This window comes from Stigmatopora nigra, chromosome 20, assembly GCF_051989575.1.
Source record: "Stigmatopora nigra isolate UIUO_SnigA chromosome 20, RoL_Snig_1.1, whole genome shotgun sequence".
Taxonomy (NCBI): Eukaryota; Metazoa; Chordata; class Actinopteri; order Syngnathiformes; family Syngnathidae; genus Stigmatopora; species Stigmatopora nigra.
In genome coordinates, this window is record NC_135527.1 from 8,894,124 (window position 1) to 8,920,024 (window position 25,901).

Below are 25,901 nucleotides of genomic sequence, written 5' to 3' on the forward strand. Positions count from 1 at the left end.
GCATTTTTGCAGACAACTGAATTGCAACATATCACTTATCAACAATACAAAAGTTGTAGTTCATATATCACTCAATAAAATCCAAACAAATCCATCTTTTCATAGTTTTTATTCTTTGATATCAGCAACAAAACAAAGACTGTAAAATGAAATGAAAAGAATCCCTTACAAAAACTCAAAAAAACACATGGAGAAGGAGGAGCCTAACTTTCATCCACATTTTTAAAGGATCCAGACCCCGAGGCTGTGACGTCCCCTTCGTCCGTCGAAGGACAGGGGACAAAATCGGCCAACATGGAGGCGAGGATGTCATCATCCATCTGCAGGAGGAGACAAGAGTCCAGTGTTTTTATTCAAGTTAAAGAAAACCCGAATGGAAGCCAATGTATACCTTTTTCTTCTCCGTGCTTGGCCCCGCCTCCTGGTCCAGGTTTTCCTCATCTCTCTTGCGCTTGGTCCCCTTAACCTCCTCTCCGTCTCCCTCCACTTTGCTTCCTTCCGTCCCCGAGGGTGGAGTACCTTCGTCCTCCTCCGGGCGCTCTTCAGGGCCGGACAGGGCGGCGGGTTCGGCGGGTGTCGGGGCGCCGGCGTCCGGAGGGGGTACCAAGAGTTCGTTTTGGAGGACGGGGGGCTGGTCGTCGGCGGCGATGGCGTCCCGGGAGGGACCCGGCTCGGCGTCCTGTGGGATAGGCAAAGACATTTTGACCTTGACATTTTATGGGTTTCGTTAGTGGGGCGTACCTGCGCTTTGGCCTGGATGTCAACGTCGGGTGGGTCTCTTCGGAGGGTGGATTGGTCCGGGGACGGAGCCTCTTCCCGTTCTTCCAGTCCTCCTCCGGTCACGCACAGGATCTGCGGCATGGTAGGGTCATCCATCCTTTCGGTTTCCACCTGGTCGTCCTCCCTGGCGCCCTCCAGGACTCCGATACACTCCACCTCCTGCACCTTGGCGACGTCTCCTCGACCGAGTCGGACCTCCTGGACGCCCCCGACGGGGTGGTCTTGGTCGGCGACGGCGGAAACTGTCGGCGGAACGGGTTCGGCCCGGAGCACCTTCTCCTCCTCGATGCCGCCGACGTTGGCGTCATCTTCCGCTCCCTCCAAAGGCGGCATCTCCTCGTCCAGGTCGGCTTCTTCCTCCTCCTCGTCCTCTTCCTCTTCTTCCTCTTCCCCTTCTTCGTCGAAATCGTCAAAGTCCTCGCCCTCGTAGAACTCCCCCTCGGGAAAATCGCTCCCTTCCTCTTCCTCGTCTTCATCGTCCTCCAGTTCTTCGTCATCTTCCAGGTCTTCCTCCTCTTCCTCGTCCGTGCTGTTGATGTTGATGACGGCGGAGTCTTCGTCATTGGGGGCCGAGGGGACTCTCCCCAGGGGCGGGGCTAGCTGATTGGGAAGCTGGTGCAACTGCAGCCCCGGTCCTCCGGGTGTGGCCGGCTGCATCAGCATCTGCTGAAGCTGCGGTCTGACACCCGGCATCTCGCTAGCTCCTCCCACGCCCATCGGGAAGGGGGCCACCCCCGAGGAAGGCGGCGGGGCAAAGGAGTTGATGGGGGTGCTGGGAAGAGGGGAGGAGGCGGCGGACAAGTCGTTGGAAAGGGGTACCGCTTCCACGGTGACGGGTGGCACCGGCTCTGTGACTCCACCAACCGCCACCGGGGTAACGACCGCGGGGTTCTGCGGGGGAGCCACGGCGGGGACCTCGGCGGGTTCACGGGTAGCCGTGGCGAGCATCCCCGGAGGAACGATGACCACGCTGTCATCAGAGTCGCTGTCCAGCGAGATCTCGGCGTCCTCCTCCTCTTCTTTGTCATAGCGGACAAAAACGGGTCTCTGGCCTTCCGGAAGGCCAAGACCGGCCGGTTCCGGCTGCTGGTGAGCGTGCGGGGACAGGATCACGTCCGATGGGCCGTGTCCCGGAACCAGAGACAGGTGGTTCTCCAGGGAGCCCAGTAAACCCAGCGAGTGGCGGGCGGGGAAGGGGCCCGTAGACCCCGGGGCACCCAGAATCGTGGGCAGGGGGAGCCCGGGAGTGGGGCCCTGGGAGGAAGGGAGAACCGGGGCGGTACCCTTCAAGGTAAGGGGTGGTAAGGCTACAGCGATGGAGGGAGCGCGGGGGTGCACCAGGGAGTTACACACGGTCAAGGCCTCGGCACAGAACGAAGACACCTGAAAGACAAGCGGCCGGCATCGTTGAGCTCGTGTTTGGTGGCAACCTCGGAGACACCTTCCACATCCACCTTAAGGTTGCGGTCCAGCCGTCCTCGGCTGAGAATAGACACGGCGCAGGTGAGAGGTGGCGGCCAGGAGGGGGATGGAACCAGGACCAGGGCCAACAGCAACCTTAAAGTCCCAACACACACAGGGGTTAGAACACCGGTGAAGGCGGGTATGTTGAAAACCTATACCTGTAGAGTTCCCTTCGCGGAAGGGCGCCCCCGTACTGGCCGCTGATGCTCCCGGCGGACTCCGAGGCCACGGAGCAGTTGGATTGTTGTTGGTGCAAGCGCACGCAGAGGGGCAGCAGAACCTCGTGGAGACGCTAGCGCCCAAAGAACAATTTGGCCAAGCTGCACCTTGAAGGTTCTCTCACCAAGACGCACTTACCTTATGCAGGTCGTCCTTAAGGAGGGTGCCGCTGGTCAGGACGATTCGTCTCAAGGCTTAGAGAGGCAAGGAAGTGACTGATTAGTCATTGGGGAGGATCAAGAGCAGGTCTATGATAGGCTTACCTTTGAGAGCCGCCAGGCAGGTATCCTGATTGGCCAAAACATCGCCCTTCCTCTGGAGTGACGGTCCAACTGCATCCGCCATGACCAACGTTTTGGTCCTGCGAGGTCCGGGTTTGCCTCCGGGAACCGCCTCGGCCAACAAGCCGGCCCGGAGCTGTACGGGACCACCAGACAGAGAGACCTTGGTCATCCCATAAGCTCTTTTGAGCCCAGCCGATGAAAAAAACCCGCCAGACCTTGACTGACTCCGCCCCGGGAGTGATGTCATCGAGGAGGTGGCTGAAAAGCAGCTCGCTGTGGGTGGGACTCCCTTGGAGGATGCCGGCAGAGGCACCGGCCACCTGCACCCATGCTTCAAGACTCTTGTAGACTGCCACGCGTACCATGCTTCAGAAAGAAAGACTATAAGCGCTTGCTTTGACTCTTTCAGGTCTTTCAGCTCAGTCTACCAGCCTTGACTTACCAGTAAGCTCTTTGCTGCCCAGGGTTGGCTTCAGGTGGGGGTGTCCAGAGACTCAAAGTCTGGGCAAACAGTCTCTGGATCACCGCGGCGTACTGCACCACACTGGTCCGGACGCTACAGGACAAGAGGACTCATCAACATCTGGGTTTTTCTCGCCACGCAAGCGCAACTTACGTGGTGAAGAGGGCGGTCAAGACCTCCAGGGTGCCCGTGTGCACGGCGGGGAGAAGAAGCACCCTTACGCTGCCGTCGCCTGTTAAATTCTGCCATGATACGCAAAAGGAACACGGATTACTCAGGGGGTAGGTACAGGTGGAGTTAAAGTACTGCACGTGCAGTGCAGGTGCGGCAGTGGCGCACGTGCAGTGCAGGTGCGGTACGGGTGCGGATCCTCACAATGCTCTTGGGACCCAGGGCGAGAGCTCGACACACCAGGTTGAGAATTGGCCTGACGGGTAAACGCACGGCCGATGACGGGTCCACGCTGCGGCAGAGGGGGAGCACGTGGTAAGGGTGCAGTAGGGGTAAGGGCAGACTGGGGTCCCAGAGACCCAAAGGGGAAAGGGGCTTACCCGAGTGTGTGCTTGAGTGCCAGGCACACTGCCATGTATCTCTGCTGCAACTGCAACGGGAGCAAGGCATCCAACCGGTTCAGCTGAGGGAAGCCGAGTTCCATACCAGGACCTTCGTACTGTGCCGTTCTTTCTATGGGGGTGTACAGCACAGGGTCATGGTTAAGGGACTAACTCTTACTCCTCCACTGGAGATGCCCTGGACAACCAGGCACATAGCTTACCCGTTTCCAGGGGCAGAGCTTACCCGTTTCTGGATCCTGGTAGAGGTGAGAGAGCACCACATTGGCCGAGGCCAACAGGCAGTGAACCTGATCGGTCCAGCGGTCGGCTCGACCTGCACCCGCCCGGTCGGTGAGGCCACCCAGGGCTGGGAGGCGCCCGAAGCACCGGCAAGCCACCTGCCAAGACCGCAACGAACGTGGACTGTTACGGGTGGAAGGGGTGACGATGCCCCCATACTGGTACAGACCTCTTGGGTTTTCTTGTTAGTGCTGTCCATTTTGGAGAGGAAATATGCCCCCAGTTTGTCCTAAAACAACAATACTCATCAGCATCAGACAAATACCACAACGGTAATGGGACTTACCCGTAGGGATCCACATGCTCGTGGGTAGAAGGTCATGCATGCCGTCATTCCCTCCATGGCCGCTAGTTCGCACTGATGCCACCGCAAAAGAACAATGAGTGCCGTTCCCGGAATTCGGCACCGTGTGTATGTGTAGCTCACCTCAGTCTTGAGGCCCAGCAAAGAGGTTAGAATTCCCAGAATGCAGTTGAGACCCACTTCCCTTGCCAGTTCTGGTAGTTGAGACGAGTACTGGAGCAAGTCTTGCAAGATGAAGACGGCTAGTTGTACCGTCTGAACGGGGGCCTGCGACTGTAGAAGAAGTTTTAAGCTAACGTTGTGGGTGACACGTTAGGCCGAAACTCACCTGAATGACTTGCTGAAGCGAACGCAGCCATGACAGGCAGTGTTGCTGGAAGAGCTCGGACGAACTGTCCTGGACCAGCATGGAGAGAAGACACAGGCCTTCAAATCTGCCAAGCAATGACGGAAAACTTGGGTAGGAAGGGCGAGCAAAAACAGCAACAATGGAGAAGATACTTACTTGGTTTTGCTGGAAGCCATTTTGGCGTTGCTGAAACCAAGCAGACCACCAAGGGTGCTGGAACCCTGTCAACATTTTTTTCTTTCATTAATGGACTTTTAGAGACTATTTCAGCAGCTGATGTGCAATAAACTTGTTTCAGATGCTTGTTTTTAATCAATTTTGCAAATATATATATATATATTGAGTCAAATCATCACTATTATTTGAAGCATATATGCCTTTTTCTGTTGTAAAAACTTATTAAAACACATTTTTGTGATGCTTTTACGTTTTTCCTTGCATGCATTTGAGAATGTGTACTTTAGATTTGCATTTGGCATACTTTTGCCTGCAGATCGTAGACTTGCATAATCTGAAGCATGCATGAATAACAAAAGGGGGCAGTACGCTCGCTAGGGAACAAGCATGCGATCGGCATGTGTTTTGCATCTATACCTGCGATCTGAAGACGCCATGCTGGCGGTAGTTTTCCAACAAGCCGGGTAAGAATTCTGGACGCTGTTCTTTGAGAACTAACAGCAAACCTTCAGTTAAACGCCCCGCTGTTGCGCTGTTTAGCCAGGACGATGCCGACATCTTTCTTGTCTTGGTGGCGTCACACGAGAGCGACTAATGACGTCATTTTAGTTGGACAGATAGTTCAGGACTGTACACGCATGCGTAGTTCAGTCTATTATTGACACTGGTTTAAAACTTGTGTTTACAATGGCGAACGAGCGTCTCCGAGCCCTAGAAGAGGTCGAAAAAGAGATCGCGATGGTGTTGCAGTGTGCTGGTATGCATATAAAAGCTACTTTGTTGGTCTATTTGTTTAATTGAAGCGCTTTTAACAACGCGGACGAGTTAAAGTACATTGTTATTGTGACTATGTATTGATGCCCACTAAGGATGGATGCCCTGGTGCTGATGAGAGTGATCTTTGTTGGGTCATCCTTACAAATATGAAATGATGCTGCTGTCTTATTATCCTTATTTTCTAAGGACAAATCGTCCCACAAAATGGAGATCTTTGACTAGTCACTTTGCTTAAAATGTTGAGTCATTTTCACTCGTCACTAGGTTGCTTTAATCTTGAAAAATGTACTTTTGTAATCTTGTGTATAGGAAATATTGTGATGGAACTTTCCAAAGACAAACACAACGCCAGCCTATTGGACAGACAGCTGGTCCAGTTCCAGAGCTCCGTCAACCGGGTAGAAAACGAACTGAGCGGCCAGATTCGCTACCTAACCCAGGTACTATCACATTGCTCACATCACATTGGCGCACCTAAAACGGCGACTTATAATCGCCCTGCTCTTCTTCCAGGTCGCCACCGGCCAACCACACGAAGGCTCCACCTACTCTTCCCGAAAGGACTGTCAAATGGCGCTCAACCGGGCCGAATACGCAAAAGTCAAACTGGGAGAACTGGGACGGACTTGCGAAGTCATGTTGGATCCGCCCCAACCACTATAACCCAAAAAAATGGACTTTAGATATGTTTTTTGTCAACTTTATTGGGACATACTTCAAAAAATACTTTTGGACCACAGTTTATGTTGTAATTCAAATAAAAATATGTCTTTTGTGTACAAATTGTCAGTGTAATTCATTGGTTAGCATCGCCATTGCTAGAAGAGAGGGTCCACGTCACCCTCGTCCCCGGTCAAATCGAGACGGGTGAAGTCGTGGAAAACCAGTTCGTCGGATTGACACGGAACCCTGCACACAGAAAAGACGTTAACAGTCTGAAAAGCAAATTTAATCGTAGTTCGAGTCAGCTTACTCGCTGTCAAAAGCCAGCAGGTCGCTAGACTCGGCCGCTACGGCGTCTGGCGAAGCTGCTGCAAAATCGACACAAATTGAATTGCGCATTAATCCCAATGCAGATTAATCAAGTTGATTGGCGGCTGAGTCACCTGGTTGCGGGTCACTGGGTTTGGGATGCATCAGGACGAAGGGAAGCTCCAATGAGATGTCGCTAGCAACACAAAACACTCCCATTTGACGGTAACTGGGTTAGCATGGTTTGGATTTAATGTTGCCGTACCTCCCACGAGAAACCACTAGTTTGACTTTGACTCTGTAGGACACCACGATACCCAACGCCTCCTTGTTGCAATTGTCTTTCATTCTAAAACACACATGTTAGTCCCTCCCAGTCAAAAAGAAACCTGTATGATCACCATCAATGCTGATATAGAGAAACTTTAGCATGAGCGACTTAGTTTAGTCAAATTGGGATGAAAAATTGCCAGTTAGAGTCCTCAGAATCTAAATACCGTACTTTAACAGGTGACTAGTACTGCTACATACATGGTACTGGATGCCAGATTGGTGTCTTGGTGCTTTAGCTTGCCATCCAGTGCCAGTCCTCTCTTCAAACGGTTAGCACCCATGCTAGGAGTCAGGGTATACACTTGGCAGAAGGTGGAGCTTGCACATACCTGCTCACTAGATCAAAATATGATGCTAAATAGCAACCGTTCAGGTGTATTTCCTTCCAAAAATGATTTGTGAGTAAACCCTGACCTCAGAAAGTTTCATCCGAGGAAAAGGAACTCACTAATAAGTCTGTTCTACTCACTCGGCTTCCAATTCGGCTACAGGACATTTGTACTGAGCCTTGGAGAACAGACAGATGTCAGCATACTGGCGCACTGTGATGGGAATAGGGGGGGCGGGGCTAAAACTGGTGCAAAAATGATGGGTAGAAGATGTCCCTGTGTTGGACGGCCGCTTACCCGCAATCTTCACCTTCCGGATTGTCTTACTGGAGTTGTTGGAAACGTGTACATTGACATTGATGGGTTCGCCGTGGTAGTACAGCTAGTGGGAGGGCGGAGTCGGACATTGTGGGAGGTGTTACCGGGCGGAAAACGGTCACCTGTTACAACCTCTTTGTCCAGTGAGGCCTCCAGTTGTAGTGGTCGCTCGGACATGAGGAAGCCACGGCTACACTCGGCCACGGGTTGAGGACCTTTCTTCTCTGGGGCGTACTGGACCTTCCGGATCACCAGCTGGACCGAGTTCCTGAAGACACCAAGGTCGGTGGGTGGGAGATCTGGCCAGTCACGGGTTACCCAATGACAAACCTGGGGTGGAGCTTCTCCCCCGCCACCTTGGCGCAGTACGCCATCAGTTCGTAGTCAACGCCACACGCCTTCCCAGTTTCCTCGGGTCCAGGTTGCAAGGTAACGGAGCAGGGTAGGTTCTCGGGGATCTGAAAGCGCCAGGAGGGGGGTAAGCCATGGGATCTTGTGGCGGAACCCCTCGGTAGACTTACCCCGAAGCGGAAGGGGTGTGCGTTAGCGCCTAGCTTGCGTAGCAGCTTCTCCTGCAGGGAACTCAAAGGCTTGGGTTCCAGGATGGGAGGGAAGGCCTGCAGGGTGCTGACGTGAAGATCCTTCCGAAAGGACAGGCCCAGGACGTCCACGTCCTCCCGGCCGTAACGGAAGACGCACGCCAGACTCACGAAGACTGCCGAGCAAAGAAGGGTGAGTCAGATCCAGACTAGTCCGGAACCTGACCTTGTACCGTACCTTTGCGATCCTGTACATACTCGGGATCCGCCAGGACCACACCGTCTGAACCCAGAACCTTCATGTCATTGCGTGGGTCGGGTCTGGCTTGGGACTCTACTTACCAACTGAGTCCACGTGGTCCAGGTGGTCCACAAAGTCCCGTTTGCCCAGGTAAACGCTAATCTGCAGAGAGGTATGAGTCATAGTTCGCCCTGGCATGAACAAAAACAACGAAAAACTGTTCCAACTGTACCTTGCCATTGGGGCTGGTCTTCTTGAAGACTCTGGAAAGATCAAATTGTCATTTTTTAATTCTTCTGTCCTGGACAGTGCTAGAAGAACCGGTCAAAACGGATTGGGAGTCTTGCTAAGGAGTCATTGTCCACAGAGGATAAAGATTTTGCATTTTTTGGCCTATTTTTGGCTGCTACCCAAATGTTATTCTACTTTTTGTCCCCTGGAAACTCAAAGCAGGAAAGGCAGCTTAAAGGACATGTGACTAGAAGGAAGGAATCCCCCCCACTCCCCCAAAAAAGTGCAAATGAGCAAAGTTTGGAGGACATCCGCAACTTAAACAGGAAATCAATGTTTTCAGACCTGCAGGCTGAATGCCAAACGTCATCAAATCGCAAGGCGCAATGACGTCAGTGGTCTGTGACGTCAGTTTTTGGGTCATTCTTAGACTTGTGACATCATTTTTTGTCAATACCCCAACTTGTCAATATACTCAAAGAACTCCCAATGCAAACTTAGCAAAAACTCTTAACAGATCACCTGTTTATTTGAATGAATTTGATGTTTTAGTAGTGTTTGACAGTTTTTTCTACGCTAAAAGAAAGCCTAATTGAGTTATTGGATGTCTAGGGTTAGAATACAAACAAGGCTGTGTCATCTGACAGGAAAAGGAAAGAGAAAATAGTCAGAAAAAGACAAAAATAAAAGAGATATAAAGCTGCTAAGTGGACTTACCTGGTGGTTGCTTGGTCTCCCATGTTGGCACCGTCTGGCTCCGGTGAGTCTTTGGCATTGTGGGACCTCGGCCTCCTGCTTTTGGCCTCGTTTCCTCCACCAGCTTCTTCCAGAGGCCACGCCCACTCGCCAGGAACAACGCCCCCTGTCGGGCAGTGTCACACTGAGCTTTTATTTTGGAAAGGCAGTGCAGGAAGCAAATCCAGGACACTCCTCTGAAAGTTCTTACTTGACATTAGCAGAGGACTCGTGGAAGGTCCGGATCGGGGTTTTTTGGGTTTTTGGTCATGTTGCTGGTTTGTGGAGGGTCACCAATGCGCTTTTGGGCCATGATAATCGCCATTATCGCTATCCTACTGGTGGTGCAAGGTAAGACAAATCAAAAGGGGGGTTGGGTTTTAGGACAAGGTGGTTTTGTGCTGCTGCACCACTGGAGAATAACGGTCCGGACGGCCTGATTTGGGACTCTTTGTCACAGGACATCTGTGTTAAATTTAAATAAAAAACCAGTATGTCCTGACTTTAATGTCCAATGTCTTTGGACTGAGAAGACAGGACTTATCCGTCCAAATGGATTGGATACTTTCTCAATAACAGTGAATGAGATCACTGCAGACTGTAAGCAAAAAATAATAATACATTCAAGTCTAGCGCCCTCTGCAGGACATTTAAACAGACAACAAAAGCTCTTTTGTGAGCACCTCTGTTCTGGAATAGCATTGAAGTCGTTTTGCCTTTGGAATAGTGGAATAACTTGATTGACAGTGGGTTTTTTTGCTGTTGCAGTGCAACCTCAAGGTCTTGACCTGGCAGATGCATTGGATGGCTTTCAACGTAGGTATAGTTGCGGTGAAGTGAGGCACTTCAATGCTTCCTATGCTTAATTTGTGCTCTGTTGTTGTTGTTGTTGTTTGCAGCCACGCCAGCTCCGTTGCCAGGTAATAATCCAAAAGATGACTTTTAAAAATTCATGGCTTGAAATGTGAACAGTGTGTCACACCCTCTGTAGGCACCAAGAGTCCAATCAAGACTAAAGGGAAAGCAGGTAAAATGACGCCGTTTTAAAAGCATGTTTCGGGTTTTTTTGGTGTTTTTTGGCTTTTCCCTTTTGCATCTTTCCGTTGGTTGTTTTGAACCCCAACAGACACGGACGGGTTCGATCTGGCCGACGCCCTGGACCCCAAAAACGACCTGGACAAGGGTAAAGGGCGGAGGCCTGGAGGTGGGTCCCCCAGGGTTGAGTCATTACGACTCCATTTTTAGTTTTTGGCTGCCTTCAGATATGGTTTGATTCCAAGATTGGCGGCCATCTTGCATAGGTTTTTCATGTGGCGTGTTGTTTGTGTATAGGAGGCGGATTTTCCGACAGCGATTTGATTGACGTGGGTAACGACAACACTTACAAACCGGACAAAGGCAAAGGTGAAAAATATATTTGTATAACTAGGTATGATAATAATTCTAATAATGTTCCTATTTTTCAGGCAAAAGACCATCTGGCCATGGCGATGATCAGATTAACCAACGCGGTGACAATAACAACAACGTTGGTAAGACTGTAAATGACCCAGCAGGCGCATTCCATTCCACGTTATATTTTGTTATTTTTTGGTTATTTTTTGTTTATATTTTGTTTATTTTTTGGTAATTTTTTTAGTTATTATTTGGTTATTTTATGGTTATTTTTTAGTTATTTTTTTAGTTATTTTTTCGTTATTTTTTGGTTATTTTTTGGTTATTTTTTGATATTTTTTTGATTATTTCTTGGTTATTTTTTCATTATTTTTCGTTGTTTTTGGTGCAGAAACCACCGCCGAGATTGGCACCATCGCGGGCATCGTAAGTGCGGTGGGCGTGGCTTTAGCAGGTGCCATCAGCAGCTACATATCCTACCAAAAGAAGAAACTCTGTTTCGGCATCCAGCGTACGTATTCGGCAAATGCATAACGCGGACTATAATGCGTCCATTTTTACAACCGGTCCACGTTTTTCTCCAAAAGAGAGTCTAAACGCGGAGATGGTGAAGGCAGAGCACCCGGATGCCGTAGTAGCAACAGAGCCACAAGGTTAGAGTGGATTTACGCCGCCATTTTGTTTGATTTTCTTTCAATAAAGTTGTCTTTCTTTTGTTTTTTGGTGCCGCAGTTCAGCAGACGCTTCTGGAACAGTCCGGCGTTGCCGACAACGCGGTGTAGCGGCTAACAGCCCAACGTTGATTGACATTCAAACACGTTTACAATCCACGTATTGCTTTTATTGAAAGAAAACCTTCGCACTGACTGACAAAAAAAGCTTAAACGAAAAACTGTGACATTTATTAATTTATTCCTTTGCTAATATGCTTGGAGTTTTTTTATACTTGGTTGTAAAAGGGAGCTTTCTTGTACATTTACGTCCAAACCTCAAATACTGGAATTACGCTTTGGTGTCTTGCTTAGCATATCACTCATATTTGCTGTGTTTTTTGACAATGATGCAAACATAGACAATTATTTTAACAGAATAACCACTGTAGATTATATTTGAGTGTCTTACATTGAAAAATTGAATGTTTTTCAAGGCTTTTTTGCGCCAACTGAATGTGCTTCGCGAATGGTGAAATTAAACTTTTGCCACAGTTAAAATAAGACTAGCTGTTGTCTTTTGTTGGGGGAATTTGACAAGTTGGCCATCACAGATGGCAACAGACTTCTGATTGGATGTTTGGACACTTTGTTTACGTTGCTGAAGGTGACTATGTGCTAGAAATGTGATGTTTTTTAAAGTGTGGTAGCTAAAGGGTGGTTACATGTCAGTCCGAAGGTGGGATGGTCAAACTGTAGCACTCAGCGAGGCGGCGCGGTCAGGTGATGACGCCGGCGATTTGGCCTCCACTTCCCCACGCAGTTCGTCCACTCTACGTTCCAGATGGGTTCGTAAGAGCAGCATTTCCTTCAAGGTCCGATGCGGAGGCACCTGTGGGCGACGTTAGGACTCGTAACGCTGGAAACGAGTCCACATGGGCGGGGTTGGACTCACCTGCGGTCTCATCCGAGGGTTCCACCGCGCGTAGTAGGTGGTCCACAACTCCAGGTGGCGGAGGGAGGCTAGCGGGTAGAGGACGTTGTGGTGTTCGTTCACGAAAAGTGGGTTGCGGAAGTCGTCAGGACGGCTGAGAAGGTTGGAGAAGAGAGGGAGTGGTTTAGAGGTCGCCAGGGAGGATTCTGGTGTCTTACCTGTTGATGTAGGACCACAGGGATACCGTCCCGGTAGGGATTCGCTGGGTGACTCGCTCCTCTTCACTGTTGCATAGGAAGGTTCCATAGAGGTTGCTGTACAGGTGGTCCAGTAGCGTCAGTAGGAAAAGTTCGTTGAATTCGAAGGATGCTGGGAACTAGAGGGCGGGATGTTGGGAGATTAGGTTCATGGGAAAGGGGGGAGGATAGGGTAGGGTTAGGTACCTGCCGGGTCATCTGCCAGACACAGTCCACAAATTGGACGAAGAGAGGAGAGCGCTCAGAGTTGCCGTGGTCGTCTTGGCCATGGCCCACGCGCTGGTGGTGGAAAGGCAATGTAACGCTTGACAGATTCTACTATTCGAGAAATAGTCTTACAGCAGCGAACTTGTGTCCAAAGCCGAGCCACTCCTTCTCCACCAGGACCTGTGAGAAGGACCAGGTAAGGGGAAAGCCCGGGAATCGGTGCCAGAGCCGGTAGGCATACCTGGAATCCTTCAAGTGTGCGGTAGTAAGAGTCCAGCATGAGCATAGCTAGAGACGTCAACTGAGTAGTCCTGTCCCAACCGTCACTGCAGTGGATCACTACAGATGTCCTGGAGCCTTCCAGCTTGGAAGCGACTTGGCAGGCTCCGCACAGCAGAACCTGGGCGGGACGGATTTGGTCAAAATGCTAGATAACAGGGTGGGAGGTCAGGCAGGTTGGTGTACCCGTAAATACTCCAGCCAATGGGTGTTGTCGATGTTGGTGTGCCAGTGCGCTTGATCAATGGTGGGGTATAGGATGTCCTTCAACTTCCTAAGGGACTCGCGCATCACGTGGATGTTGGGGATCTCCAGAAAAGTCAGCTCCACGTTAGCGTAAAAGCTCTCGTTTTCGTAGCCTCCGTCCTTTTCCTGAAATGGACGCCATGGAAAAAGGGTAGTACGGGAACAGGGCTGGCTCCCGGATGAGGCTTACCTTGTTGCTACGTGCCACGCTGTAATTCCGGGCGTCAAAGACGCACAGCTTGTGGGCTTGCGCGTTGGCGTCCATGATCATTTGGAGGAGGCGTTCGTCTTCCTTGCAGCGGCGGTCCGTTGGACCCACCAGAGGTTGGCCACAGCGCACCAAGGCCGCCTGTGACTCGGGGTGGATCCACGATAACACCTAGCCACGAGTAGAGAGTGTTTCAGGTACGTCCCAGTTTCTCGGTAGAGAAGGTTCCACCTACAGGGAGGCGGCGCTTGGCCCGGAAAGCCGCCGCCCGCTTGATGTCTTCGTCCGAGATGCCGGCCGGGACCGTCAACAGGGAAGGGTACGTGTCACACAGCTGGTAGGACGTATTCAGCCGGGTGATGGACCAGGACTCGTTGGGGAGACCCTGTCGTCGCCACTCGGCTAGTGGCTCGTAAACCTTCCAGCCGTCGGCGGCAAAGCGTGCTTCGTAGCGGAAGGCGAATAAGGTCTACGTGTGGACATTTGCGAGAGTCAACGTACGGCGGGCATCATTCTCTTCACATTTTCTGGACTAACCCGGTCGTTGGATAGCGGGAATGCTCGGGAGGACAGCGTCCGTGCCGCCTCTGTGCCTGCCAGTCCCGTCTTGTAGGCGAACTTTAGAGTCCTTAGGTCCTAAGGGGGCGTGGACAGTTCAAGTTCGAACCCTAGGCACCACGGGGGGTTCCTTACCTTGCAGACTAGCTCCAGTCCTTCGGTTTTCTCGCCCCGGTCTGGGATGCCCACGGTTTCCAGGCGGCTGATGACACCCAAGTTGGCTGCTAGGACAAACTGACACTCCTGAAAGACAGGGGACACCAAGACATTGGATTTTAATCAACACCCTCTGTAAAACCGGATCTGGCTTTACCCTTACCGTGCTACTGAAGTAAAGTTTATAGTCTGTGATGGTTAGAGTTCCATTGAGTAAACCACTATAGGGACAAATGTACGTCACGTCCTCCACTGGACAAGAAGATCAAGAAAGGTCACAGTGGAAATAGAAAAACCTGTTAGTACTCGCAGGGAATTCAAACTTACTGGTCATTTGGACGACTTCCCCCGGCAGGAGAGGGACGCTAGCAGCCTTTTCGCTCATTTCCATTCGTGGGACACTCTGTGGACAAACATGGGAGCAATGGACAAGCTTTAGAGAACATAGAGAAGATTGGAAAGTGACAAAAGCGAATGTATACACTTGCCAAAGCAGAGGGAGGATGCTCGGAGTCAGCGTCTCCATGGCAACGGAGGCTCTCCTCCGCGGATTCCTGCGGCGCGTATGTAGCGGCAAGAAAATAAGAGGGGGAGGGGCAATTAAAGGGACAAAACGGCAAAAGAATGACATCCAAAAGACATCCAGTTCTTGGTACCTCACAGTTTGGAGAGATGTGACTGGATAAGGTGGCTGCAATCAGCTGTTGACACCATTCCACGTGACCCCCCGTTGGACTACACACAATGTTTGTATTCAAATGCGTCTTTTAGGGGGGGGTTGCTAAGCTAATGTTAGCATAAGGAAGAGAAAGAGATCACCTATCGCGATCCGGTCCACTTTCGAGGTTCCCAGTTCCGTTGGAGTCGGCTTCTGTTCCGTCCGCCATCCCGACTGAGGATTTGATGGCTTTTGGGGTCAAGTGGGCGGGGCTTCAGCTTCCTCTGACACAAAAGACTGCTTGACTGGGCAGGATGAGGATGAAAACATATACGCCCACAATAGAAATATGAATGTATTTATGAATTTCCATAACAATTGAAGTGAAAAAACAGGAGACAGAGGAGGGAGTCACTTTAAATTAATTTAATCAGTAATATTTACAGAACCGAGCAGAGGGGCTAGATGGCGCTCATGCTTTCTTCCCTTTTGTGAAAAAACAAGCGAGAGCAGCAAAGGAAATAAAGGACTTAAAAGTGGAGCAGGACATAAAATGTTGTCATTTAACGCTTGATAAAAATGATTGTATTAGAGCTTTAGAGCGCAAAATAGCTTTGGACTGAGGTAATCACATCCCGATCCTGATAGAAAAGAAGCAAAAAGAAGAGTTTTCGTCCAAAGTGGATTCCCAGGAGCGAGGCTGACCCTGTTAGCGCGGATTCGAACTCCGCCTCGGACCGGATAAGAGCAAAAAAGGGGGACGACAAGTACACTTTGGGGACATCCTGATTGACGCTGGCTCGTTAGCTGTACCCTGTCTAATGGACTTTGAGAGTCTGGCAACGCCGAAGGATACCGAGGGGGGGGTATGGGGGTCAAGGCACGGGTCCGGACCACACGGGGACCAAGTCCGGGTTGGCTTTCCGCCTCCGGGGAAGGACTTATTGCACCCGAGTCGGGGACATTTGGCCCGCGGTTCCGAAGACAAACTGGTATAGCCGCGAAGAAATGAGACAGAGTGGCGACAAAGCGGGACAAAATGGCCGTCTTGCGATTTTTGTGTCCGTCCGCGCACTGGCTTTGTGGTGTCCTTGGTATGTGGAGCCCTTGGAGGAAGGCCAGGAAACGTCTTTAAGGCTCGTGTGTGCCGTATTGCATAATGGCCTGCCTGGTTGATGTGAAATGAAATGTTAGCGTTCTTTGTTAGCACTGCACACACACAACACGCAATAGCAGCCAAGAGTGTGCGCCCGTGTGTCCCTCAGAAAGGCGTGTGGAGTTGGGTGTACTGCTGCGGTGCGGGCGAGCCGGCGGGCGTGGACGAGGTGTTGGCGCCCGAGCCGCTGTTGGCCAGCCTGGAGGAAGGTGGCGCCGGCGAGTCTGACAGCTGCAGATCCTCTAGCTTCTTGATGTACTCGTCGCGGAGCGCCAACAGCTCCAGGTAGCGCTGCTCTACCGGACTCTGCTGCGTAAACAGGGTGAAAAAGGGGTCGAGTCATGGTGGGGAGTCATGGTGGGGAGTCATGGTGGGGAGTCATGGTGGGGAGTCATGGTGGGGAGTCATGGTGGGGAGTCATGGTGGGGAGTCATGGTGGGGAGTCATGGTGGGGAGTCATGGTGGGGAGTCATGGTGGGGAGTCATGGTGGGGAGTCATGGTGGGGAGTCATGGTGGGAGAGTCATGTTGGGAGAGTCATGTTGGGAGAGTCATGTTGGAGAGTCATGTTGGAGAGTCATGTTGGAGAGTCATGTTGGAGAGTCATGTTGGAGAGTCATGTTGGAGAGTCATGTTGGAGAGTCATGTTGGAGAGTCATGTTGGAGAGTCATGTTGGAGAGTCATGTGGAGTCATGTTGGAGTCATGTTGGAGTCATGTTGGAGTCATGTTGGAGTCATGTTGGAGTCATGTTGGAGTCATGTTGGAGTCATGTTGGAGTCATGTTGGAGTCATGTTGGAGTCATGTTGGAGTCATGTTGGAGTCATGTTGGAGTCATGTTGGAGTCATGTTGGAGTCATGTTGGAGTCATGTTGGAGTCATGTTGGAGTCATGTTGGAGTCATGTTGGAGTCATGTTGGAGTCATGTTGGAGTCATGTTGGAGTCATGTTGGAGTCATGTTGGAGTCATGTTGGAGAATCATGTTGGAGAATCATGTTGGAGAATCATGTTGGAGAATCATGTTAGAGTCATGTTGAGTCATGTTGAGTCATGTTAGAGAGTCATGTTAGAGAGTCATGTTGAGTCATGTTGAGTCATGTTGGAGAGTCATGTTGAGAGTCATGTTGAGAGTCATGTTGAGTCATGTTGAGTCATGTTGAGAGTCATGTTGAGAGTCATGTTGAGTCATGTCGAGTCACGCCACCACAAGGGTTCCTACCTGCTGCCGGATGCGTGGGTTCCAGCGGATGTAGTAAGTGACCCAAAGCTCCAGGTGGCGCATACTAGCCACGGGGTAGAGGACCCTCCCCGACTCAGGGGTGTAGAAAGGGTTGAGATAAATGTCAGTCTTGCTGTTGACCAGGGACCACAGGGACACCGTCTTCTGTCGCAGAGCCTGCCGGCAAAAGACGCCATTTAAAAAAATTATAATAAACAGGAGGGAGTTGTCCGGCCCAGCACTCACATTGTGCTCCCGGACACTCTCGCAGTTGTAGAGGAAGGTCCCGAAGCGGCAGCTGAACACGTGGTCCAGGACAGTGACCAGGAGGCGTTCATTGAACTCGAAAGCCGTAGGGAACTGTGGGAGGATCCGGCGGGCAGGAGGCACGGTCAACCACAAATGGGGACCCTCGGGGGGGAACGCGGATTCTTACCTGCTTGGTCATCTGCCACACACAGTCGATGAATTGCACAAAAATGGGGGACCGGTCTTGATCGGCATGGTTCTTGTCACCGTGACCTATCCTCTGCACACACGGGAACACGGTCACGTTACGGACACGGGTCACGGGGAAAGATCATCCCTACCGAGGCGAACTTGTGCCCGAAGCTGATCCACTCCTTCTCGATGAGCACCTGCACAGACAGAGTCAAAGCGTGTCATGGTCGGGGCGGTTTGAGACGCGGTCCTGCAGCTTACCTGAAGTCCTTTGAGCGTACGGTAGTGGGAGTCCAGCATGATCATGGCCAGCGAGGTCAGCTGAGCCGTCCGGTCCCAGCCGTCGCTGCAGTGGACCACCACAGAGTTGCCGCTAGATACTTTGTCCGCCACTTGGATGGCTCCGGACAACACGAGCTGCAGGGACAAGGGAAATGTCTTGAGGCCATGGTATGGGCAGAAAGTCTTGGACTCACCTTGATGTGCTCCAGCCAGTGTGTGGACTCCAGACTAGAGAGCCAGTGCGATTCCTCCACGTTGGGGTACACGATGTCTTTGAGCTTCTTCAGGGACTCGCGCATGACGTGGATATTGTGGATGTCCAGGAAGACCAGTTCGGCGTTGTGGTACTCGTCCCCCTCGTAGCCGCCGCCCGTGGCCTGCCCGGGACACGGAGGGTGGAACTGGTAAGGGGCGCCTGGCGGCCCGGCTCGCCCAACTCACCTTGTTGGCTACGGCGTTGACGTTGGGCCGGGCATCGTAGATGGTCAGTTTGGCCGTGTCGTTGGCGTCCCTGATGAGGTCCAGGTAGCGTTCGTCATCCTTGTTGCGTTTACCCGACATGCCCACTAGGGGTTGGGAGCAGCGGGCGATCACAGCCTGGTTCTCCCGGTGGATCCAGGAGAGGACCTGGGAATAAGGGGTGGAGTCATGTTGGGGAGTCATGTTGGGGAGTCATGTTGGGGAGTCATGTTGGGGAGTCATGTTGGGGAGTCATGTTGGGGAGTCATGTTGGGGAGTCATGTTGGGGAGTCATGTTGGGGAGTCATGTTGGGGAGTCATGTTGGGGAGTCATGTTGGGGAGTCATGTTGGGGAGTCATGTTGGGGAGTCATGTTGGGGAGTCATGTTGGGGAGTCATGTTGGGGAGTCATGTTGGGGAGTCATGTTGGGGAGTCATGTTGGGGAGTCATGTTGGGGAGTCATGTTGGGGAGTCATGTTGGGGAGTCATGTTGGGGAGTCATGTTGGGGAGTCATGTTGGGGAGTCATGTTGGGGAGTCATGTTGGGGAGTCATGTTGGGGAGTCATGTTGGGGAGTCATGTTGGGGAGTCATGTTGGGGAGTCATGTTGGGGAGTCATGTTGGGGAGTCATGTTGGGGAGTCATGTTGGGGAGTCATGTTGGGGAGTCATGTTGGGGAGTCATGTTGGGGAGTCATGTTGGGGAGTCATGTTGGGGAGTCATGTTGGGGAGTCATGTTGGGGAGTCATGTTGGGGAGTCATGTTGGGGAGTCATGTTGGGGAGTCATGTTGGGGAGTCATGTTGGGGAGTCATGTTGGGGAGTCATGTTGGGGAGTCATGTTGGGGAGTCATGTTGGGGAGTCATGTTGGGGAGTCATGTTGGGGAGTCATGTTGGGGAGTCATGTTGGGGAGTCATGTTGGGGAGTCATGTTGGGGAGTCATGTTGGGGAGTCATGTTGGGGAGTCATGTTGGGGAGTCATGTTGGGGAGTCATGTTGGGGAGTCATGTTGGGGAGTCATGTTGGGGAGTCATGTTGGGGAGTCATGTTGGGGAGTCATGTTGGGGAGTCATGTTGGGGAGTCATGTTGGGGAGTCATGTTGGGGAGTCATGTTGGGGAGTCATGTTGGGGAGTCATGTGTGGAGTCATATGGGGAGTCATATGTGGAGTCATATGTGGAGTCATATGTGGAGTCACATGTGGAGTCATGGTGAGTCATGGTGAGTCATGGTGAGTCATGGTGAGTCATGGTGAGTCATGGTGAGTCATGGTGAGTCATGGTGAGTCATGGTGAGTCATGGTGAGTCATGGGGAGTCATGGGGAGTCATGGGGAGTCATGGGGAGTCATGGGGAGTCAGGTGGAGTCATGTGGAGTCATGTGGAGTCATGTGGGCTCACCGGTATACGACTTCTGGACCTGAAAGCAGCCACTCTGGTCAGGTCCTCCTCTTTACATTTAAAGGGCACGGCCAGGACAGTGGGATACGTGTCGCACAGCTCGTAATTCTTGTTGATAAAGGTAATGCGCCACTTGTTGTTGGGCAAGCCCTGCGAAACAAACGCACAGCCCCGTTGTGGCGCCTCCAGGTTGCGGGTTTTCTACCACTGGTGGCTCACCTGCCGCCTGAGCTCCTCTACGGGCCGGTAGACACCCCAACCATTCTCCTCGTACTTCTCCTGAGTGATGTACGCGAACAAAGGCTGCCAAAGACAAGGCCAGGTACTCATCAGCAATGGCCGAAATATGTCTCTGCTAAAACCGGGTTCCTTACCAGGCCGTGCGAGACGGGGAAGGCGTATTTGAAAAGCAGGTCGAAGATGTCTCGACGGCTGTGGCCCTCTTGTTTGAGGGCAAACCTCAAGTTCCTCATGTCCTGCTAGAAGCAAAAACCCATCAAGAAACTCTGTCCACCCGCGGAAATCCAAACTTCAGACCCGGACCTTGCAGGTAATGTCCAACCCGTAGGAGTTTTCCCCTCGACTTGAGGCCCCACCCATTTTCTCCACCCGACTGATGGCACCCAGAGGAACATCTAGGGTCACCGCTACATCCTGGAGGGAAGACCAAAAACCCTTGAGATAAACACCCGGCCAGAGACCATGCTACGGAGACCAGTTAGCTAGCTTACCGCATCCGAGCTCTTGAAATACAGTCTGTAGTTGGTGATCAAGACCTTGCCCTTGACGGCGCCGCTAAACGGGCAGATGTAGATGATGTCCTTGTCTACCAGGAAGGAGAAGGTCAAAGAAGACAGGAGACCGAGTCGGCGACCATTCCTCACCTATGATTCGCTCTTCTCCGGGCAGCAAGGTGACATCGGCCAGAAACTCCATCTTTAGAGACTCCCTGGAGGTCTATATGGACAAAACAAATGCAAGTCAATAGCCAGGTCCTCCCTTAACATTGTCCATTTTTGAGGACTTACGCTGGGGATGCGGGCATCCAAGACGTTGGAGTTGTAGACGGAGACCGGTGAAGCCATGGCTCGCTTTTCCACAGGCTGGAGAAGACAGAAAGAGGGACATTGCCTGGATTTCAATGCCAGACTCACTTGAGTCACAATCGGGAGTCACAGTTATACTTTAGAGTCATAGTCATATTCATTTGGACTGAAATGACTTATCCAGTGGTTATTGTACCCTTCTTTTGTGTGATAAGCGACTATTTTAGGTCTAGGATGGAGAAGATCTAGCAAAATGATGCTATTCAAGAATGTAAACAGATCTGGAAAGTGACGTCAGAAGCGCAATTACACATTACTTGAATGTGTAGTAGTAATAAACGGACACATAAACAAGTGCCAGGCCCTGCACGGTGACACATCGGAGGCTAAAAGTGGCTCGTAGAGAAGATCAAGGGGTTAACTTGCGAACTTTGAAAAGATCAGAGGTTCGGCATTGATGTGTTTTGTCAGTCAGACCCTTTGTCAACTTTTCCGAGTTGTCGATCCCAGCAAAACAGAGCCGAGGACTTCCAGCAGGAAATAGCCGAGGCCCAGGCGCCCCAGACGGCTGCAGCCCAGCAGAACGATCGCTCGCTTTCTCGCCCCTCGGAGCACGATCGCGTTTTCAAACGTCGGCCAAAGTTGTCCCGATGGGAAGCCGCACGTATCGCGTCCCCGTTAAATGTCCCCACTCACCCGCAAAGCGCGATTCTCCCGTGGGGGAACGTCCAGCTTTACGCCTCCGGGAACTTACTTTAGCCCACCAACGTCATGTGCCGGGCTGTCATGGCGCTCATTGGCTGCTTGTCAAATCGGTGCGCGTGTGGGATTATGGGAAATGGAGTTTTCAGGGCTCTGGGCGTTATCACGGGTTTTTGTGATAGTTTCTGCACGAAAATGATGAATAAATGATGTTTTAGCTCTTTAGCAATACATATTCTTGTGTTTTTATTGTATATTTTGTCCAAATTCCTAAAGAAATACAGTCTTTTTATACAAATTAATCCCAATTCTTATGATAATTGTTTTTGTGAGGTCAGGTTTTTAGTGTGGAACCTTATAGAAGTCAAATTATATGTTAAAAAGGCTTTTTCTGATAGTTTGGAACAAGTACAAGAGTCATCGTGACCAATGTAGGAAAAACGCAGGTGAAAATAATGACTTTTCCAATCGATTAGTCCACAACAACCCGGTTGCACATTGTATTGACAATACGGTGTCATGCACTATAGCTGCGACCTATATAATGTTATTTTAATATAATGTTATTTTTTTAAGGGAAGGGGCAATATATTTTCTGAGTCGGAACTCCTTGGAATTCCACGCACATGCAGTATCCGAGGAAAAGCCAGCGGGGAGGGGAGCGAGGAGGGGGGTTCTGGTCCGTGCCAGTGAGTCCAGTAGGCTTCTCCAGTTGGCGGACAACTGGGAGGGGTGGGGCTAAAGCGCCTCGATCCCACAAGCGCCTCGTCGCTGGTCTTTTCATCGCCAAAGCGTCCTCCATCCGTCACCCTCGCCATCCGCAGGCACCGCGTGTCATCTTTTGGTAAGTAGGCCGTTTTGCTTCATTGGCTCCCGGACTGAGAGGGTGGGGGTTGAATTCTTGGACCCCCCCACACCGAAGCGGTGGCTTTTGTCAGTGGATTTGTGCGTGTGCGTGCTGTGGAATCCGGTGGTATACGCACGCGAGCGGACATGTTTTTTCCGCTCGGACGACGTATTTGTGAGGATGTTAGCGGAGGAGCCGTGTTAGGGATGCTGAGGATGATGATGGTGGTGATGATGATGGGGAGGAAGAGGATGAGGATGCTACAGTAGCGCCTGGGAAAAAAAAAACAACAGGGTCACGCTTCCACGGTGACGGACGGGTCCTATTGAGGCCAGCATCCATGCCATATCTGTCAACTTGACTGTCTTATTCTCTCATTGGCTGCCGTTTGGGGGTGCTTGAGAAAAGATTAGCTTTGGTATAATACCATTGAAATGAAGACATTGTATCCGCAAGCTTGTGTGCTAACGGTGTTGCTGTTTTTACATTAGCTGAAGGTCTAACCTTGATCTGTACCCCTGGTATCTTTCGCCTAGTGGTCTCGCCATGAAGATTAACAGCACCCTCAGCTCACCTCAGCTACCCGAGACCTTATCCCGGGCCGACTTACAGTTCAGCGTGGCAACCGAGGAGGACTTTGAGGACATCATGGCTATAAGTCAGGACATCTACGGGGGTTTGGACTACCTCCCTACCAGGTACAGCAGTTGGTTGCAGGAGACCAATCGCACGGTTATCCTGGCGCGTAAACAAGGGAAAGTGGTAAGTGGCTTGAATCCATCAGGTGCCGGTTCGTTGACGACGTCACGCCATTGGTTGTGCGTTTTAATCTGTCAGATTGCTCTGGAGTCGGTGTGCCTGATCGACGAGGGCCAAACCATGCTGGTGGAGGGTCTCCGCGTGGCCCCCCAGGAAAGGGGCAAGGGCGTAGCGGGGGTCCTGCTACGTTTTTGCGCCGAGCTAGTCAAGGCCAAACACCCCGAGGTGAAAGTCAGCCGCCTGACCCGTGACGATCAACTTGGGTCCAAGGACTTCCAGAAGTATCGAGTGATCACCAAGCAGGTACGGCGGTCCCGGTCCGAAGGGCGTCCGTCCGGAGCGGTCGCCAGCGCGGCTTTCCTCCCCCGCAGGGCATCCTACTGGTTCGATTCCGAGCGGAGGACCTGAAGCGCAGACTCTCCGACCTGGGCGGCGTGGAACCCAGTTCCCCAGTGCGCCTGGACCAGCACGATGCGGTCCGCCGGCTTTTCCTGAACGGCGACCTGATGCAAGGGGTGCTCCCCAACAACACCATCATTCAAGACTGGCAACCCTTTAAGCCCATGCCGTGCAACTTGGACATTCTCATGAAGAAAGACATCGACTGGATGGTGGATGACGACTCCAAGCCTAGCGTAGGGAGTCTGTGTACCTTCCCCTTCAGGGTCCCCATTGGAGAAGACTGGTAAGCAACCTCAAGAGTCCCAAAAACCGCCTCTGAAACCCACCACAGCCCCTTGTTTCCCCCCAACAGGTACTACTTGAACATCGACATGTTCGGTAAGGACCTGGATCTGGTCCGCCAGCAGTTCCTGAGCCACCTACGGCGCCATACAGCCACCTTGAAGGGTCATGTGATGTGCCAGATGTTCCTAGACCCGCCTCTCTGGAAGCCCATGGCCGACTTTTGTAGCCACGCCCTTTGCGTGGAGCTGGTCAAGGAGTACACGGAGCAATGCGTAGTGGAATCGGACCTCATGTAGTCCCAAGAACCCGGTAGGCATCCTGCCAGAAGGATGCTACACCCTACCAGAAAAACAACACCAGTCTACACTACTCTAATACCGAGGATAAGCAGTATTTTGTTTGTTTTTTAGCGAGTAGATGTCATATTCTACTACAAACCTTCGTATGTGCGCTAAGCTATCAGCGCAGAGCAGCTAATAGAAATAGGCGCAAACTTTTTAAGGCACTTTAAATTCTACTTTTTGGACTTTCAATTGGTTATTAATCCCAAAACAAATTAAGGATTAAAGTGCGATTGAAGGTCGGGAATATTTATGTTACTATGACAACAGTCATGCTAAATTGCTAATTGACTATTTTTTGTCTGTTTTTAAACGCCGTTTGGCAAATGTTTTAGAAATTTGTGAGAATTATGGCAAGTAGGAAGGACTATTTATGTGATACTAATACCTCACACGGGTTGTTGTTTTTTTTTGGAACACCCAAACAACGTTCGGAGACGTTAACACGGAAAGGTTTGTTAGCAATAGTTCAGATTCTTTCCAAAATGGACAGTATTTGGGACTACTAGCTGTAGGGAGTCTGCTAAGTTGAAGTTTTGGGTTTGAACCAAAGACGCTCACCCGAAGGATTTGATGAAGGCTAAGACCGCCCATTTTTTTTTGGGGGTAATGGGAACGAGCCTTTATTTATGCAAGTGCCGTCCCGAAAAAGTGTCCCATTTATTTTGCAACTCAATCTGATAATTGTAAAGCCGAAAGCAAGCCATCGCGTCGTCATGCACTTTAGTAGTCAACGGCAATAACGTCAGAGAGTAGCATAACATAGACTTCAACTTGTCCTCAACTTGAATCAATTTATGGTGAGCGATTACCGTTCAATACATTGTATTTTTGGAAAAAACTACAACTCGTAAACATTAAGTGTGTCTTGTGAGTACATTTGGAGTATTTGTAAAGAATAAGGAACAAAAAAAAAACAAAAAGATGGTCTGGGTTGTCTTGGAAACGTTCCGTCCTTAGCCACCAGCATTCCGGGTTCCATGGCGCCCTCAAGTCAAGTTACTTTGATCGTGAGTGATGTATTTTTGATAGCCTAACGGACCTACGTGATGATCCTATTTCCCTTCTTGAAATAAAACCACTTTGATCCTTATCGGGGTTCCCGAACCCAGACCACATGGGTGTCGGTTCTTCTTCTTCCACTAGGGGAGCGCCATCAGCTGGTTTCCGCCGACGAGAGTTCCTCCTGCTCGGTGGCGCCCCCTGCTACTGGGCGGCTACTCTTCCTCCAGATTCCCGAGACTCTTCTCAAGAGGGTCTTGAGGGCCGCCTCCGGGACTTTGTCGTCCGAGGGGGAGTCTCCCGAAAGCACCCCCCCTGGTGTACAGCATCCACCGCCGTCTGAGAGCCGGGGCAGGATCTTCCGGGCTCGTTTCATCCTCCAGCGCTTCCACAGGGACTTCTTCCTGGCGTCCAGTCCTTCAGGCGGGACCCCCTTGAGGGCTGACTCGGTTAAAAGCTTCCGGCTTATTCCAGCTTCTAAAAACTGGTTGCTAGTGAGGGATGTGATGGAGGAGCAGGTACTCCCTGGGGAGTCTTTGCGACAGGCTGGAGAAGAGTCCCGTTTGGCGGGTTTTGCGGGGAGATCGCCCTCTAGAGACTCGGAGGGGCTTCTTTCGGGGACGTAGATACGGACTGCTTCG

At 51.3% G+C, this 25,901-nt stretch overlaps 7 protein-coding genes across 11 annotated transcripts; 3 read left to right on the plus strand and 4 right to left on the minus strand.

Moving 5' to 3' along the window:
* Positions 1–90: 90 nt before the first annotated feature.
* Positions 91–5,491, minus strand: pelp1 (proline, glutamate and leucine rich protein 1). Its single transcript, XM_077742629.1, has 19 exons — positions 5,312–5,491; positions 4,874–4,938; positions 4,697–4,802; positions 4,492–4,641; positions 4,351–4,422; positions 4,234–4,293; positions 4,009–4,162; positions 3,762–3,894; positions 3,586–3,673; positions 3,364–3,452; positions 3,190–3,303; positions 2,963–3,113; positions 2,727–2,880; positions 2,602–2,657; positions 2,403–2,536; positions 2,235–2,337; positions 742–2,163; positions 392–679; positions 91–320 (listed from the first exon to the last, which is right to left on the minus strand). The coding sequence occupies exons 1-19, from the start codon at positions 5,450–5,452 to the stop codon at positions 204–206; spliced, it is 3,597 nt and encodes a 1,198-aa protein (XP_077598755.1). The 5' UTR covers positions 5,453–5,491; the 3' UTR covers positions 91–203.
* On the plus strand, positions 5,491–6,448 carry med11 (mediator complex subunit 11). The gene is made up of 3 exons (XM_077742636.1): positions 5,491–5,651; positions 5,981–6,111; positions 6,185–6,448. The coding sequence occupies exons 1-3, from the start codon at positions 5,582–5,584 to the stop codon at positions 6,332–6,334; spliced, it is 351 nt and encodes a 116-aa protein (XP_077598762.1). The 5' UTR covers positions 5,491–5,581; the 3' UTR covers positions 6,335–6,448.
* On the minus strand, positions 6,356–9,478 carry LOC144213906 (arrestin red cell-like). 2 transcript variants are annotated; one of them, XM_077742631.1, is made up of 14 exons: positions 9,352–9,478; positions 8,636–8,666; positions 8,505–8,565; positions 8,401–8,445; positions 8,145–8,338; positions 7,954–8,081; positions 7,756–7,891; positions 7,603–7,687; positions 7,446–7,518; positions 7,175–7,312; positions 6,909–6,992; positions 6,778–6,839; positions 6,645–6,702; positions 6,356–6,580 (listed from the first exon to the last, which is right to left on the minus strand). In XM_077742631.1, exons 1-14 carry the CDS (start codon positions 9,372–9,374, stop codon positions 6,490–6,492), a joined length of 1,209 nt encoding a protein of 402 aa, XP_077598757.1. In that variant the 5' UTR covers positions 9,375–9,478; the 3' UTR covers positions 6,356–6,489. The 2 variants fall into 2 exon arrangements, with proteins under 2 accessions (XP_077598757.1, XP_077598756.1); XM_077742630.1 differs by having other exon boundaries at positions 7,954–8,338.
* A 68-nt stretch (positions 9,479–9,546) lies between these two features.
* cd99l2 (CD99 molecule-like 2) lies at positions 9,547–11,978 on the plus strand. 3 transcript variants are annotated; one of them, XM_077742633.1, is made up of 10 exons: positions 9,553–9,720; positions 10,138–10,185; positions 10,269–10,289; positions 10,361–10,396; positions 10,496–10,573; positions 10,702–10,773; positions 10,836–10,901; positions 11,156–11,275; positions 11,352–11,417; positions 11,497–11,978. In XM_077742633.1, the coding sequence occupies exons 1-10, from the start codon at positions 9,639–9,641 to the stop codon at positions 11,544–11,546; spliced, it is 639 nt and encodes a 212-aa protein (XP_077598759.1). In that variant the 5' UTR covers positions 9,553–9,638; the 3' UTR covers positions 11,547–11,978. The 3 variants fall into 3 exon arrangements, with proteins under 3 accessions (XP_077598760.1, XP_077598761.1, XP_077598759.1); XM_077742634.1 differs by lacking the exon at positions 10,138–10,185 and having other exon boundaries at positions 9,547–9,720; XM_077742635.1 differs by lacking the exons at positions 10,138–10,185; positions 10,269–10,289 and having other exon boundaries at positions 9,547–9,720.
* LOC144213911 (phosphatidylinositol-3,5-bisphosphate 3-phosphatase MTMR2-like) lies at positions 11,584–15,219 on the minus strand. The gene is made up of 16 exons (XM_077742638.1): positions 15,079–15,219; positions 14,916–14,994; positions 14,748–14,813; positions 14,587–14,662; positions 14,423–14,511; positions 14,239–14,346; positions 14,083–14,181; positions 13,781–14,014; positions 13,528–13,716; positions 13,278–13,463; positions 13,054–13,212; positions 12,945–12,992; positions 12,792–12,884; positions 12,567–12,724; positions 12,370–12,502; positions 11,584–12,306 (listed from the first exon to the last, which is right to left on the minus strand). The coding sequence occupies exons 1-16, from the start codon at positions 15,144–15,146 to the stop codon at positions 12,163–12,165; spliced, it is 1,929 nt and encodes a 642-aa protein (XP_077598764.1). The 5' UTR covers positions 15,147–15,219; the 3' UTR covers positions 11,584–12,162.
* Positions 15,220–15,328: 109 nt separating this feature from the next.
* On the minus strand, positions 15,329–21,767 carry mtm1 (myotubularin 1). Its single transcript, XM_077742637.1, has 16 exons — positions 21,619–21,767; positions 20,905–20,979; positions 20,761–20,833; positions 20,608–20,702; positions 20,420–20,530; positions 20,251–20,352; positions 20,096–20,179; positions 19,877–20,026; positions 18,457–18,642; positions 18,210–18,392; positions 17,995–18,150; positions 17,883–17,930; positions 17,729–17,821; positions 17,539–17,652; positions 17,293–17,469; positions 15,329–16,382 (listed from the first exon to the last, which is right to left on the minus strand). Exons 2-16 carry the CDS (start codon positions 20,959–20,961, stop codon positions 16,179–16,181), a joined length of 1,833 nt encoding a protein of 610 aa, XP_077598763.1. The 5' UTR covers positions 20,962–20,979; positions 21,619–21,767; the 3' UTR covers positions 15,329–16,178.
* Positions 21,768–22,309: 542 nt separating this feature from the next.
* nat16 (N-acetyltransferase 16) lies at positions 22,310–25,351 on the plus strand. 2 transcript variants are annotated; one of them, XM_077742466.1, is made up of 5 exons: positions 22,310–22,468; positions 23,008–23,233; positions 23,309–23,533; positions 23,602–23,915; positions 23,985–25,351. In XM_077742466.1, exons 2-5 carry the CDS (start codon positions 23,018–23,020, stop codon positions 24,211–24,213), a joined length of 984 nt encoding a protein of 327 aa, XP_077598592.1. In that variant the 5' UTR covers positions 22,310–22,468; positions 23,008–23,017; the 3' UTR covers positions 24,214–25,351. The 2 variants fall into 2 exon arrangements, with proteins under 2 accessions (XP_077598592.1, XP_077598593.1); XM_077742467.1 differs by lacking the exon at positions 22,310–22,468 and adding an exon at positions 22,529–22,889.
* Positions 25,352–25,901: the final 550 nt, after the last annotated feature.